This window comes from Haliotis rufescens, unplaced genomic scaffold, assembly GCF_023055435.1.
Source record: "Haliotis rufescens isolate VD_foot unplaced genomic scaffold, xgHalRufe1.0.p SCAF_17, whole genome shotgun sequence".
Taxonomy (NCBI): Eukaryota; Metazoa; Mollusca; class Gastropoda; order Lepetellida; family Haliotidae; genus Haliotis; species Haliotis rufescens.
This window is the reverse complement of record NW_025963857.1, coordinates 21077336-21090888: the sequence shown is the minus strand read 5'-3', so window position 1 is coordinate 21090888 and position 13553 is coordinate 21077336. Positions and strand designations below refer to the sequence as shown.

The 13553-nt window shown below is 41.8% G+C and overlaps 1 protein-coding gene across 1 annotated transcript; it reads right to left on the bottom strand.

The window, feature by feature from the left end:
* Positions 1-466: 466 nt before the first annotated feature.
* On the bottom strand, positions 467-5837 carry LOC124133948 (cytochrome P450 2U1-like). The gene is made up of 4 exons (XM_046498552.2): positions 5333-5837; positions 3348-3872; positions 2272-2712; positions 467-1528 (listed from the first exon to the last, which is right to left on the bottom strand). The coding sequence occupies exons 1-4, from the start codon at positions 5670-5672 to the stop codon at positions 1350-1352; spliced, it is 1485 nt and encodes a 494-aa protein (XP_046354508.2). The 5' UTR covers positions 5673-5837; the 3' UTR covers positions 467-1349.
* Positions 5838-13553: the final 7716 nt, after the last annotated feature.

Here is a 13553-nt window from a genome sequence, read left to right as displayed (position 1 = left end):
AGCGGAAAACTGCCATTTATGATAAATGACGGTGATATTGCTCGTTGTAAGCGACACTGTAAAATGTGTTTGCTGGGAAAACTTAAAGATGAGTACCGGGTTATATTGCCCATTTTCACTGCTTTGAGATCACCACCATAGTATTATTGGAATAACGTTAGTGAATTTAATATATATTATTTTACCATGTAATAAGAAGACCATGTTAATCGTACAAGGTTTGTGAGATAAATGTCACACAATCAACAATCATCTCACACACACACACACACACACACGCATGCACACGCACACGCACACACACTCACTCACTCACTCACACTCACTCACACACACTCACACACATCCACACACACACACATCTGCGCACAAACACAAACACATCAACAACTGATTTCAAGACAAACGTTATCAAATGAACTTGTACACGCAAGTGTTGGACTAAATTATTATAAATGACAATATATATGGAAAAAACATATAATGTTTATTTTCAGCATTTTTTGCCTTTTGAAAAGGATAAAACTAAACCAAAAGCTTTCTCTCGGGAAAATGAGCAACGGTCCTCGCGGTCAGGTTAAGATGTCATGCAATCAGCCACGGCACATAACCTGACCACGAGATTCCCAAAGAGGGCAGCCCTTGTGAAAAACATGCTGTGCTCTGGTCATATTCTGATCCGGACTCCCAACAGCCTGTGGGCGGACACTAGCCTTGCTCCAAGGCTGTACTGAATGATATGTTCACGGGTGTATAGTAATTCTATCCTTATAACAGTCAAGTCTTCATACGCGGACAGTACAACTAAGGGCGTCAGTATTTTACAGGGACAACTTGTTCGTATTATTTATATAATCTAGAAATTGTTGTCAAAACTAACAATGTTTGCCTTAGAGACTTGAGCAAGTCTAGGCGGACAGTTACCGATCTCGCTGTTTTACGAACAAAGCGAGGCTGACTTGGTATCCAAGATCCCCGAACAGTAAACGATTTGCCCTATCGTGGCTACGGAAATGACTCATCAGGTTTTAGTGAAATGTCGCCCATATCTGATGCTGTATATGTAAAGGTCAAAGCAATCAAGTCAAACACAACTGCTTGTCTGTCACACGGATAGATACGCTAAAGCTAAATCCATCAAAGTATAAAAGAATGTATAATGGTACCGTTTGTCATTGAGATGATCAAAAAACGATTAAGGGGTTGAGGAGTAGCCTCGTGGTTATATTTCGGCTCGTCGGAATCGGTTTCCCCACATATGTACAATGTGTTAAGGTAATAATGTGCTGAATTGTAACTAAAAGCGGCCTAAACACCTACTCCCTCAATCACCCACGCACAAACACTGATTAAACCCTGGGAATAGCTTTCATGAGAAATGGTCTTGGAGAATGAGTTAAACCCATGATTCCATCCAAGGAGGGCATCCGGCCATCCACAGGGACGAACTTGAACCTCTGGATCATGGTGGTCAGGAAGAGGAACAACTCCATCCGGGCCATCGACTCACCCAGACAAACTCGTCGACCTGAAATATTTCAAACCCTTGAGTTTTAATTCCTAATGTCCTTGTTCAGGAAATATCCGACCTATTCGTGTCAGCATCTTTGCCGCATACGTAGATATACAATAATTCGTTAATATTGCTTCATTGCGATGACAAACACAAGCTGTTACCTTGGCGTCCCGCTGGTTGAGGTTGGGTGGGTTTGGACTTGTTGAATGTCACTCACTGTATTTAATTTGTAATACACTGACGAGTAAAACAAACTATGCCAACAAAATTCGGCTTGACAACCGAGGTAATATATTATTCCAAATGTAGCGTTTGTAGTTATGAAACATTATTTCACGTTCGAACCCAAATTATAATATTGTTTGTTTGTTGTTTAACGCCACACTCAGCAATATTTCAGCTTTATGATGGCGGTCTGTAAATAATCGAGTCTGGACCAGACAATACAGTGATTGACATCATTAGCATCGATCCACGCAATTTGGATACAATGACATGCACCAACCAAGTCACCGAGCCTGACCACCCGATCCCATTACTTGCCTCTTACCACAAGCGTAGTCGCTTTTTACGGCAAGCATGGGTTGCTGAAGACCTATTCTGACCCGGATCTTCACGGCTGCCAAATTATGATAAATGTTACATAATGGGTATAGTTTCTTCAGCTCGACAGTGTATTAAGAACACTTGTGTAATGTTTCACAAAGAAATGACTGTGACTGTAGGACTGTGTTTTTTCCGGCGAGTAAACTCACCCAGAGAGAAGGGAATGAACTCTTCTTTCTTTATAATCTTGCCAGTGTCGTCATGGAAACGGCCGGGACGGAAGTTGTCTGGGTCGCCCCACACATCCGGGTCTTGTAGGACCGAATCAAGCATCAATATGACGTTGGCACCTTTTGGGAACGTGTACCCTCTGAACTGGACATCGTGGGGAACGGTGTGTGGGAGAGCGGTAGGGGCGATATCCGCTCGTCTCAACACTTCCATAATGGTTGCCTCGACATAGGGCAGATTGGTCTTGTCCTTCATGGAGGGTCGTCTGCTCTGGCCGATGTTTTCCTGGATCTCTTGAAAACACTTTTCCTGTACATCCGGGTTATGGAGAAAGTAGGCCAGTGTCCATCGAATTGTAGTGGATGTGGTTTCTGTCCCGGCCACAAAAATGTCTGCAATAACCCTGGTCAGGTTCTCCACTGAAACAGAACATCAACACTGATATAACACACCGTGCATATCAAGTAAGGTGGTGAGGGTGGTGTGGGTTGGGGTTGGGGTTGGGGTTGGGGTTGGGTTGGGTCGATGTTATAGGAGTCTTTTGGGCCTTTCCTCACACACGCTCCGACACGTCGTGATTTTACTTGTATTAACAACGGCATTAAACCCAACGCATTTATCCAAGTCATAAATGGTAACACAGAAACGAAATTAATTATTTACAAATTTACCAAGACAAGGCCAAAAAGGTAGTATGAAATTCCGCAACATTACACTTAAGGAATAACACAGAACATAAAGTCGTTGCCTTTTGCTTTTCTTTGCGACGTCGCATTTCCTTGATATAGGGGAGGATGAAGTCGTCCGCGTCATCATAGTTATCACAAAACTCACTCACTCAACCTTTTGATGTTAGCACACGAGCTTTACAAAGGGGCTTCTTGTCCCGGTTCCGAAACGAAGGTAGTAAGGAGTTAAGACATTCGATGTTGAGTGTCAAATACCAGAACCTTTCATGTACTGTAAAAATCTAGCATGAATCCGACAGCTTCCGTTTATGCTTACAGTTTAAAGTCATGTATAACAAATACATCTTCGTTCAGTTTATGCTTACAGTCTAAGGTCGTGTCCTCTTGCTTTTCTTTGCGAAGTCGCATTTCCTTGATGTATGCGTGGATGAAGTCGTCCACGTTATCATCGTCGTGGTTCTGCAAGTGTTCCTCTATCATAGGGTGTAGCAGAAGTGAGGTGATGGTATCCACATTCTTCAAAGTCTTCTTAAATTTGAATAGATCCCCTGGCAGAAAGCGCACAATAGGCAGCACGTTCAACACAGCAGCCGCACCTATGTTGGAAAAGTTTTCGTCCATAGCTTTCAAAAATGTAATAAAAAGCGGGTCTGTATATTCAAATCGCTTGCCGAACATAGTGGAGCAGACGACATTGGATACTGCGTTCTGCACCAGACGGATGCAGTCAAACCCGTGTCCCCGTTCTGTCTCGAAGGCCTCGAGAAACTGCGAGATTTCTTCATGTATTTTGTCCTCCATGATGTTCCTGCCAGCTCCAAACTCTCTGAGAGTGTTGAGGGTGAAGCGTCTTTGTTCGCGCCAGAGCTCCCCAGAGGTACCAACCACACCTGTGAAATGAAAATAAAAAGGACAAACACAGTGTGGGGCAACACAGGTGGATGTGTTATGTGGGGCAACACAGGAGGAGATGTTATGTGTGGGCAACACAGGAGGAGATGCTATGTGTGGGCAACACAACACAGAGGGAGATGTTATGTGGGGCAACACAGGTCGAGAGGTTATGTTGGGCAACACAACACAGAGAGAGATGTTATGTGTGGGCAACACAGGAGGAGATGTCATGTGTGGGCAACACAGGAGGAGATGTTATGTGGGGCAACAAACGTGGAGGCGTTATTAAATGTGTGGGCAACAGAGGTAGAGGTGTTATGTTGGGCAACTGAGGTGGAGGTGTTATGTAGGGCAACTGAGGTGAAGGTGTTCTTCAGGGCAACAGGGGTGGCGGCGTAAATTGGGGCAACACGGGGTGGGGGGTGGGGCTGGATTTGAAGAACGGAGGTGGAAGTGTGATGTGTGGGCAACAGAGGTGGAGTTGTTATTTAGGGCAACAGAGGTGGAGGTGTTATTTAGGGGAGAAGATGTGGAGGTGATATTTAGGGCAACAGAGGTGGAGGTGTTATTTGGGGCAACACGGGGGGTTTATTTGAAGCAACAGAGGTGAAAGTGTTATGTGTGTGTGCAACAGAGGTGAAGCTGTTAACAGAGGTGGGGTAGTTATTTGGGGCAACAGAGGTGGAGGTGCTATAAGGGCATTAGAGATGGAAGTGTTATTTGGGGCAACAGAGGTGGAGGTGCTATAAGGGCATTAGAGATGGAAGTGTTATTTGGGGCAACAGAGGTGGAGGTGTTCTGTGTGTGCAACAGAGGTGAAGGTATTATTTATGGGAACAGATATTAAGGTGATATTTAGGGCAGCAGAGGTGGAGGTTTCATTTAGGACGACAGAAGTGGAGGTGTTATTTAGGGCAACAGATGTGGAGGTGATGGTTAGGGCATCACAGGTGGATGTGTTATGTGGGGCAACACAGGAGGAGATGTTATGTGTGGGCAACACAACACTGATGGAGATGTTATGTGGGGCAACACAAGAGGAGATGTTAAGTGTGGGCAACACAACACAAGAGGAGATGTTATGTGTGGGCAACACAACACTGGTAGAGATGTTATGTGTATTCAGGGTAACAGGGTTGTGGTGTTATTTGGGCAACAGGGGTGGTGGTATTTAGGGCAACAGAGGTGGAGGTGTTATTTGGGGCAACAGGGGGGAGGGGGTGTTATTTAGGGCATCAGAGGTGGAGGTGTTATTTTAAGCAACAGAGGTGGAAGTGTTATGTGTGGGCAACAGAGGTGAAGTTGTTATTTTACATAACATCTCTACCTCTTTTGACCCACATAACACCTTCACCTCTGTTGCCCCAATAAAATCTCAACTTCTGTTGCCCAAAATAACACCTCCATTTATGTTGCCCAATGTTCATACTGTGCTGTAACAAATTATGACACCAACCTTTCCCGCGGGCAATGAAGTCATTTAGGAGCGTGTGTGGCCTGTCAGAAAAGACGTCGGCGTTCTTGACAATGGCGTCTCTCAGGGCGCTGTAGCCGTTGAGGACGATGAGTGGTACGTTGAACAGGTACACACTAAAGATGTCGCCATATTGTTGCCTGAGTTTCTTAAACGTGATCCGGGGATCAGAGCCCATAGAGAGGGCATTCCCAACAATCGGGAGGAGAGGGGGTCCGGGTGGGAGGCCGGAAGGACGCTGTGTTAGCAGCCATAACACAGCTAGCACAGCCAACACACACAATAACACAGTTGTGGGACTGAAGGCGAATATATCCACCATTGTATCCTAATGTCCAGTTCTCGTATCGTCGGTTTTCCAAACTGAAGATGTCACGATGTGTTTTCCCGCTTGCGCCGTGACAAATTGCCTCATGCAACCACATAGGATGTGTTACGCATTAGATTGAATCAGCTGAGCATGATGCCACACAACCGTGACCTAGATATTTCTGTTGTCCCAACTATTGCACAATCTGTATGATTGCCTGTCGTACCTGGTAACACTTGCTGTTAGTTAACATTTGTTTGCTGCTATACATGTAAACATGCTTTGGGACTTGGATAAACCAGACTAACTCTATGCATATTGTAAACGAATTGATTCAGTCTATATACATTTTACAATAGATTATCTAGTCTCTGTTACCATCAGATATGTATTACAGACAATCCTGTCTCTGTTACCATCAGGTATGTATTCAGACAATCCAGTCTCTGTTACCATCAGGTATGTATTACAGACAATCCAGTCTATGTTACCATCAGCTATGTATTCAGACAATCCAGTCTCTCTTCCCGTCAGGTATGTATTCAGACAATCCAGTCTATGTTACCATCAGCTATGTATTACAGACAATCCAGTCTCTGTTACCATCAGGTATGTATTCAGACAATCCAGTCTATGTTACCATCAGGTATGTATTACAGACAATCCAGTCTATGTTACCATCAGCTATGTATTCAGACAATCCAGTCTCTCTTCCCGTCAGGTATGTATTCAGACAATCCAGTCTATGTTACCATCAGCTATGTATTACAGACAATCCAGTCTCTGTTACCATCAGGTATGTATTCAGACAATCCAGTCTATGTTACCATCAGGTATGTATTACAGACAATCCAGTCTATGTTACCATCAGCTATGTATTCAGACAATCCAGTCTCTCTTCCCGTCAGGTATGTATTCAGACAATCCAGTCTATGTTACCATCAGCTATGTATTACAGACAATCCAGTCTCTGTTACCATCAGGTATGTATTCAGACAATCCAGTCTATGTTACCATCAGATATGTATTACAGACAATCCAGTCTCTGTTACCATCAGCTATGTATTCAGACAATCCAGTCTATGTTACCATCAGCTATGTATTCAGACAATCCAGTCTCTGTTACCACCAGGTATGTATTTAGACAATCCAGTCTATGTTACCATCAGATATGTATTACAGACAACCCAGTCTCTTTTCCCATCAGGTATGTATTACAGACAATGCAGTGCCTGTTACCATCGGGTATGTATTCATATAATCCAGTCTCTGTTACCATCAGGTATGTATTACAGACAATCCAGTCTCTGTTACCATCAGGTATGTATTCAGACAATCCAGTCTCTGTTACCATCAGATATGTATTCAGACAATCCAATCTATGTTACCATCAGATATGTATTACAGACAATCCAGTCTCTTTTCCCATCAGGTATGTATTACAGACAATGCAGTGCCTGTTACCATCGGGTATGTATTCAGACAATCCAGTCTCTGTTACCATCAGATATATATTCAGACAATCCAATCTCTGTTACCATCAGATATGTATTACAGACAATCCAGTCTCTGTTCCCATCAGGTTTGTATTACAGACAATCCAGTGCCTGTTACCATCGGGTATGTATTCAGACAATCCAGTCTCTGTTACCATCAAGTATGTATTACAGACAATCCAGTCTCTGTTACCATCAAGTATGTATTCAGGCAATCCAGTCTCTGTTGAAGAACAGGTCAGAAACATTATGAAAGATGAACTTGAAATGGAAAATGCACAGGATGAAAGCCAAGTTGTGATAGACAGAGCACACAGAGTGGGTAGGAAGAAGTCTGGGGGTAAGTCTCGACCAATAGTGGTTAAGCTTACCAGTAGTAAGACCAAGTCAGACATTCTATTCCGTGCCAGTGCCAGGAACAAGCTGAAGCAGTCTCCATTCAAGATGAGCGAGGTCAACGGCTTCACAGTGAGACAAAAGAGGAGGAAACTTATCCCACATATGCTTGATATAGACAAGAAGAAAACGGGATACCTGCAATCAACCAGGTCATAGAGCCTTACAACCCGATCACCAATCGGCACTAATATGGGTAAATGTCAAGGCCGAAAAAGGGTATACCACTGTTTGTGTCACATTGAATGTGGTACGTCATAGTCAAAACTGAAAAACAACAGATAGATTGTCACTGAGATGAACTTAAAGGCACATCTTTACAATCACCTTTCAATGATCGGCCACTTATCAATGATGACTAACACTTGTAAAAGCCACAGGTTCATAAACAACTTCGGAAATCTCTCCCGTTACGTTTACCGTGTCAGCCATTTTGACGTCTTGTACTTCATATAAATGTATTACGACGCCCTATCATTGGACTGGCTTAGTGAGGTAGTTCTTAATAGACCTTGTTCATCTAATGATGATATTATTTGAATATTTTTGTTGTAAACAAACTACAAAAGATGTAACTGTGAGCATACAGACGCTCTTGTCACCTCTTCCAAGGAACTACTTCCTTCCGCGATACAGCAGGTTGTTGTATGTCTGTCAGTGTAAACAAGAAGTCACACATACTTAATGTAATCGTGTATAGATCGACATCCTTCGAGGTGAAAATTAGTGATATATAAAAAACATAACAATTGACTTCCACTTTGTGTGAGTTCATTGGAGTATGAACATCGGTATAAGTGAGTGAGTGAGTTTGGTTTTACGCCGCTTTTAGCAATATTCCAGCAATATCACGGCGGGGCACACCAGAAATGGGCTTCACACATTGTACCCATGTCGGGATTCGAACCCGGGTCTTCGGCGTGACGAGCGAAACGTCGGTATGAACATTGTTAAACGTATTGCCTAAGCAAAAGTAGCTTGAATCAGCTAAATAGTTCTAGACCTAGTTCTATCTGAGTGAACATGACACAGCAGTTTTACCAACTACAGTAACCGAGTTGGTAGTTAACTCTCAGAGGTGGGTGTCCCAGCTTTTGCTAAACCTCTGTTTGTTTTCCTCTGAAATATTTGTTTTGGGATTCAGATACAGCGTCAGACTGCATACGGACAAAAGAGGCTCACTCATCACAAATCAACCCCGGTAATAACCGGTAGTCATGGCCACCGTGGTCTTGTTTAATCATTTTCTGAAAAATGTATGGGACTTATCGGTAATTTAACAGAAAATAAATGCTTTTTTTAACAATTGTTTTTTTATAACATGCGTCACATTTCTTCTTGATCGTTCCAGTAGTTGTTCAATTTTATTTTTATGTCTATTACTTAATGTTTGTTTGCTGCTATACCCCTGTAAAAGCATCGTTTGGGAGTCAGATAGTCAGACCTGCTCTCGGTATGTTGTAAACGACTAGATCCGGTGTCTGTTACTACCGGGCGTATATTACACGAGCCTATATCCAGTGTCTGTCACCATCGAATTGCACTAGCTTGGAACCATTCTCTATTCAGACCAGGTATATATTACACTAGTCTATATCCAGTGTCTGTCACCATCGAATTGCACTAGCTTGGAACCATTCTCTATTCAGACCAGGTATATATTACACTTGTCTATATCCAGTGTATGTCACCATCAAATTGCACGAGATTGGAACCATTCTCTATTCAGACCAGGTATATATACACTTGTCTATATCCAGTGTCTGTTACCATCGTATTGCACTGGCTTGAAACCATTCTCTATTCAAACCAGGTACTAGTATATATACACTTGTCTATACCCAGTGTCTCTTACCATCATAAGGGGCGGTAGGGTAGCCTAGTGGTTAAAGCGTTCGCTCGTCACGCCGATGACCCGGGTTCGATTCCCGACATAGGTACAATGTGTGAAGCCCATTTCTGGTGTCCCCCGTCGTGATATTGTTGGAATATTGCTAAAAGCAGCGTAAAACCATACTCACTCACTCATTCACTCTAACCATCATATTGACCTTGATTGGAACAGTTCTTTATTGCTACTAGGTGCATAACACATTTGCCCGCCCGAGCACTGACAGAGGCGATTTTGAACAACGCAGCTTAAGATGTTATCTATGGTGAATTTAAATTAATTCATCTCCCTTTAGATGTGGTTATACGTGAATGCCTTAGAAGTGATAGAATGAGGTTGGACAATCTAGTGGGCTATATTTCAGTTATAAGCGAATGACTTAGTAACACCTTTTATTTCAAGTTAGAGGCCACAGGCCCATAGAACATAACGTTAACATTACAGAAATACAATTACTGATAAAGTGACTTATACAATTTCATTGCATTCAATATGAATTTCGATAGCTGTACAATAGTAGGTTTATGGTTAGATGACATCAGACGAACAAAGGATTCCAGTGACGGATTTACAAAGTATTTAGAATCAATGTATCGACATCTTAAATCATTAAAAGCAGGGCATAAAAGTGCAAAATGAAATTCATTTTCCACTAGACTAATATTTAATCGAAGACAATATCTACACAAGCGACATTCTGGATCGATGCGTCTGCCCATTTCGATCATCAACTGAACAGCATCATTACAAGCACTCAGAGGCAGATACAGAATTCTATGTATATACTTACTCTGAACTCTCTCAGATTGATCCACGACTTCGTATCCCCAAAGTTCGGAGCCGTATGTTAGGATGGGCAGAACCATGCTATCAAAGTATTTTAGTGCAGTCGTTAATTGGTAAACCACCATACATAGAGTGCAATCTGTATATGTGTAAGCATACTTTCTCCGCCTGCTTTGTCAACACCTGTTTCGATCTCGTCCAAACTAGTTTAGGTGTAAAATAAAGACCAAGATATTTATAAAAGGAGACGGTTTCGATCTGAGAGCCCCAGTAATACCATTGTTCATACTGCCGTAGATATCCACCATTTCGGAATACAACAATCTTCGATTTCTGTATATTTAGGTTCATACCCCATTTTTCACAAAAGTTGCTGACGCAATTTATTTGTTCTTGGAGTTTGCCTGCGGTATCTGCAGAGTTAGCAATATCATCAGCATAGAGAAGTGATCATATATTAGGATAATCTTCTGATATGAAAATACCTCTACAGTTTGAAGAAGTCATCTCAGCAACCAATTCGTTGATGTAAAATGAAAATAACAGCGGGCTGACAATACATCCTTGGCGAGTACCAACCAAGCACTGAAAAAGTCTGTGAGACCTTGATCTGTCCGTCCACAAGTTTGTAGTTTTGAATACATATTTCTTAAAACAGTTAAAATATTTCCATGTATTTCATAGCTAATAAGTTGATGCCAAAATAAAGTGTGATTTACGCAATCAAAGGCTTTTGAGGGGTCTATGAAGAAAACATATAATCTGCCACCTGTTGATTTAGAGAGGTATTTTCTAATCATCCCATAAAGAGAAAACATGTTGTCCACCGTCGAATAACCTTTCCTGAATCCAGCTTGATTTTCATGAATACCATTATTTTCATGAGACCAATTTTGGAGTCTCTGGTTTAATATTTTGGTGAAAACCTTTCCAATCACTGGTAATAGATAGATTCCTCTGTAGTTGTTTGGATCAGATAAAGTGCCTCTTTTATGAAGAGGACATATGATTGCCTTGCACCAATCAATCGGGAAATTCCCAGTTTTCAGTATTTCATTAAACAAATTCATAAGTATCGGAGATATTTGAAATGAAGAATGTTTAAGTAATTCCGATGGAATTCCATCGCAACCTGCAGCTTTATGACATTTAAGATAACCGGGATTCGAACCCACAATCATAGGTTTCTGGCGTGCCCAAGGGACGCAACTCTGCACAAGGAATCGCGGCGCCTTAGACGACTGGGCCACCCGTGCCTCCAGATAACGGATTGTCTCTGTAACTTCCTGAAGGTTTATGTCTCTATTAAGTTGATCAGGTAGTCCTTCATTGCAATTGTTCCAATGTGAATCATACTCAAATAAATGTTGATTAACTTTATCTATAATAATCGAGGTGGTTTGACCTGTATTCAGTAACTGTTTAAAGTAATTATGCCATTCAGTGACGCTGACTTTACTACCTGTAGAAGACGAGTTGGTCTTTTTAAATGAATAAATAGATTTCCACAGTTCATCAGGGTTGTCACGAATACAGTTTATCTCTGATTCCTTGCCGAAAAGACGATTTACAATCATGACACACTGATTTAAAGTTTCGCTTCTTTTGTTAATATATTTGCAAATCAAGTGAAGCGTCATTCAATCTAAATTTGTCTAAGGCCCGATACTTTTCACGCTTGGCTATCTCACACTGCATGTTCCACCACGCGGGCTGTCGGACGGGTATGGAGTCACGTGACCCATGTCGTCTGCTCATTGAAGCTGCTGCCCGCTCGCAAAGATGGGATATCTTATTGACGGCGTTATCAATATACTTATAAATTTCAGCATTAATATCCTTAATCAGTGATTTTGAAACATCATCAGTGATTATTTTGTCAAAGACTTTTTGGCAGCTATCTCTCCAAACGTACTTTGTGTCAGTAACATGTCACCGGCTCTATCCATAAGCTTAGTGTTGATATTCAATTCACAAAAATAGGAAAGTGGTCAGATTCGTCCAGACTCACCACTCAGCACATCATATGTATTATTCATTTCATAAATTGTTTCTTCAAGAATATCGAGACTGTCTTTATCTGTTCCCTCATCGTAGGTTGTGTTTTCTGCAGAGATGTAGAGAAATCCAACAATTACATCTCTTTCCATATTGAAGTAGTTTCCATTCAAAAGAATGTAAACAGCATCCTGAACACATGGTACAATTCTCTTGACACCATCGCATATAGACTGGTGAATAAACACACCTATTCCCCACGTCTACCTTTAGAAGTGACTGAAAGAGGTTGGACAGTCTAGTGGGCTATATTTCAGTTATACGTGAATGCCTTAGATGTGACTGAAAGAGGTTGGACAGTCTAGTGGGCTATATTTCAGTTATACGTGAATGCCTTAGATGTGACTGAAAGAGGTTGGACAATCTAGTGGGCTATATTTCAGTTATGCGTGAATGCCTTAGATGTGACTGAAAGAGGTTGGACAATCTAGTGGGCTATATTTCAGTTATACGTGAATGCCTTAGAAGTGACTGAAAGAGGTTGGACAGTCTAGTGGGCTATATTTCAGTTATACGTGAATGCCTTAGATGTGACTGAAAGAGGTTGGACAATCTAGTGGGCTATATTTCAGCTATACGTGAATGCCTTAGATGTGACTGAAAGAGGTTGGACAATCTAGTGGGCTATATTTCAGTTATACATGACTGTCTTAGAAGTGACTGAAAGAGGTTGGACAATTTCGTGGGCTATATTTCAGCTATAGGTGAATGCCTTAGAAGTGACTGAAAGAGGTTGGACAATCAAGTGGGCTATATTTCAGCTATAGGTGAATGCCTTAGAAGTGACTGAATGAGGTTGGACAATCTAGTGGACTATATTTCAGCTATACGTGAATGCCTTAGATGTGACTGAAAGAGGTTGGACAATCTAGTGGGCTATATTTCAGCTATACGTGAATGCCTTAGATGTGACTGAAAGAGGTTGGACAATCTAGTGGGCTATATTTCAGTTATACATGACTGTCTTAGAAGTGACTGAAAGAGGTTGGACAATTTCGTGGGCTATATTTCAGCTATAGGTGAATGCCTTAGAAGTGACTGAAAGAGGTTGGACAATCTAGTGGGCTATATTTCAGCTATAGGTGAATGCCTTAGAAGTGACTGAATGAGGTTGGACAATCTAGTGGACTATATTTCAGCTATACGTGAATGCCTTAGAAGCGACTGAAAGAGGTTTGACAATTTAGCTCTGTTTCAGTTTCAGACTGTCGACGAAACGACTGAAGATGTTTTCACAATCGGCGGAAGCCGCCCATGCCAAGTGTC

What these genes read in the sequence shown, in the direction of transcription:
- LOC124133948 (XM_046498552.2), bottom strand. Translation starts at nt 5,672, where the DNA reads ATGGTGGATATATTCGCCTTCAGTCCCACAACTGTGTTATTGTGTGTG. An exon ending in AGAGGACACGACCTTAGACT is followed by an intron (nt 2,713 to 3,347) that starts GTAAGCATAAAC and finishes GTTCTGTTTCAG; the next exon opens with TGGAGAACCTGACCAGGGTT. An exon ending in GTTCATTCCCTTCTCTCTGG is followed by an intron (nt 1,529 to 2,271) that starts GTGAGTTTACTC and finishes GAAATATTTCAG; the next exon opens with GTCGACGAGTTTGTCTGGGT.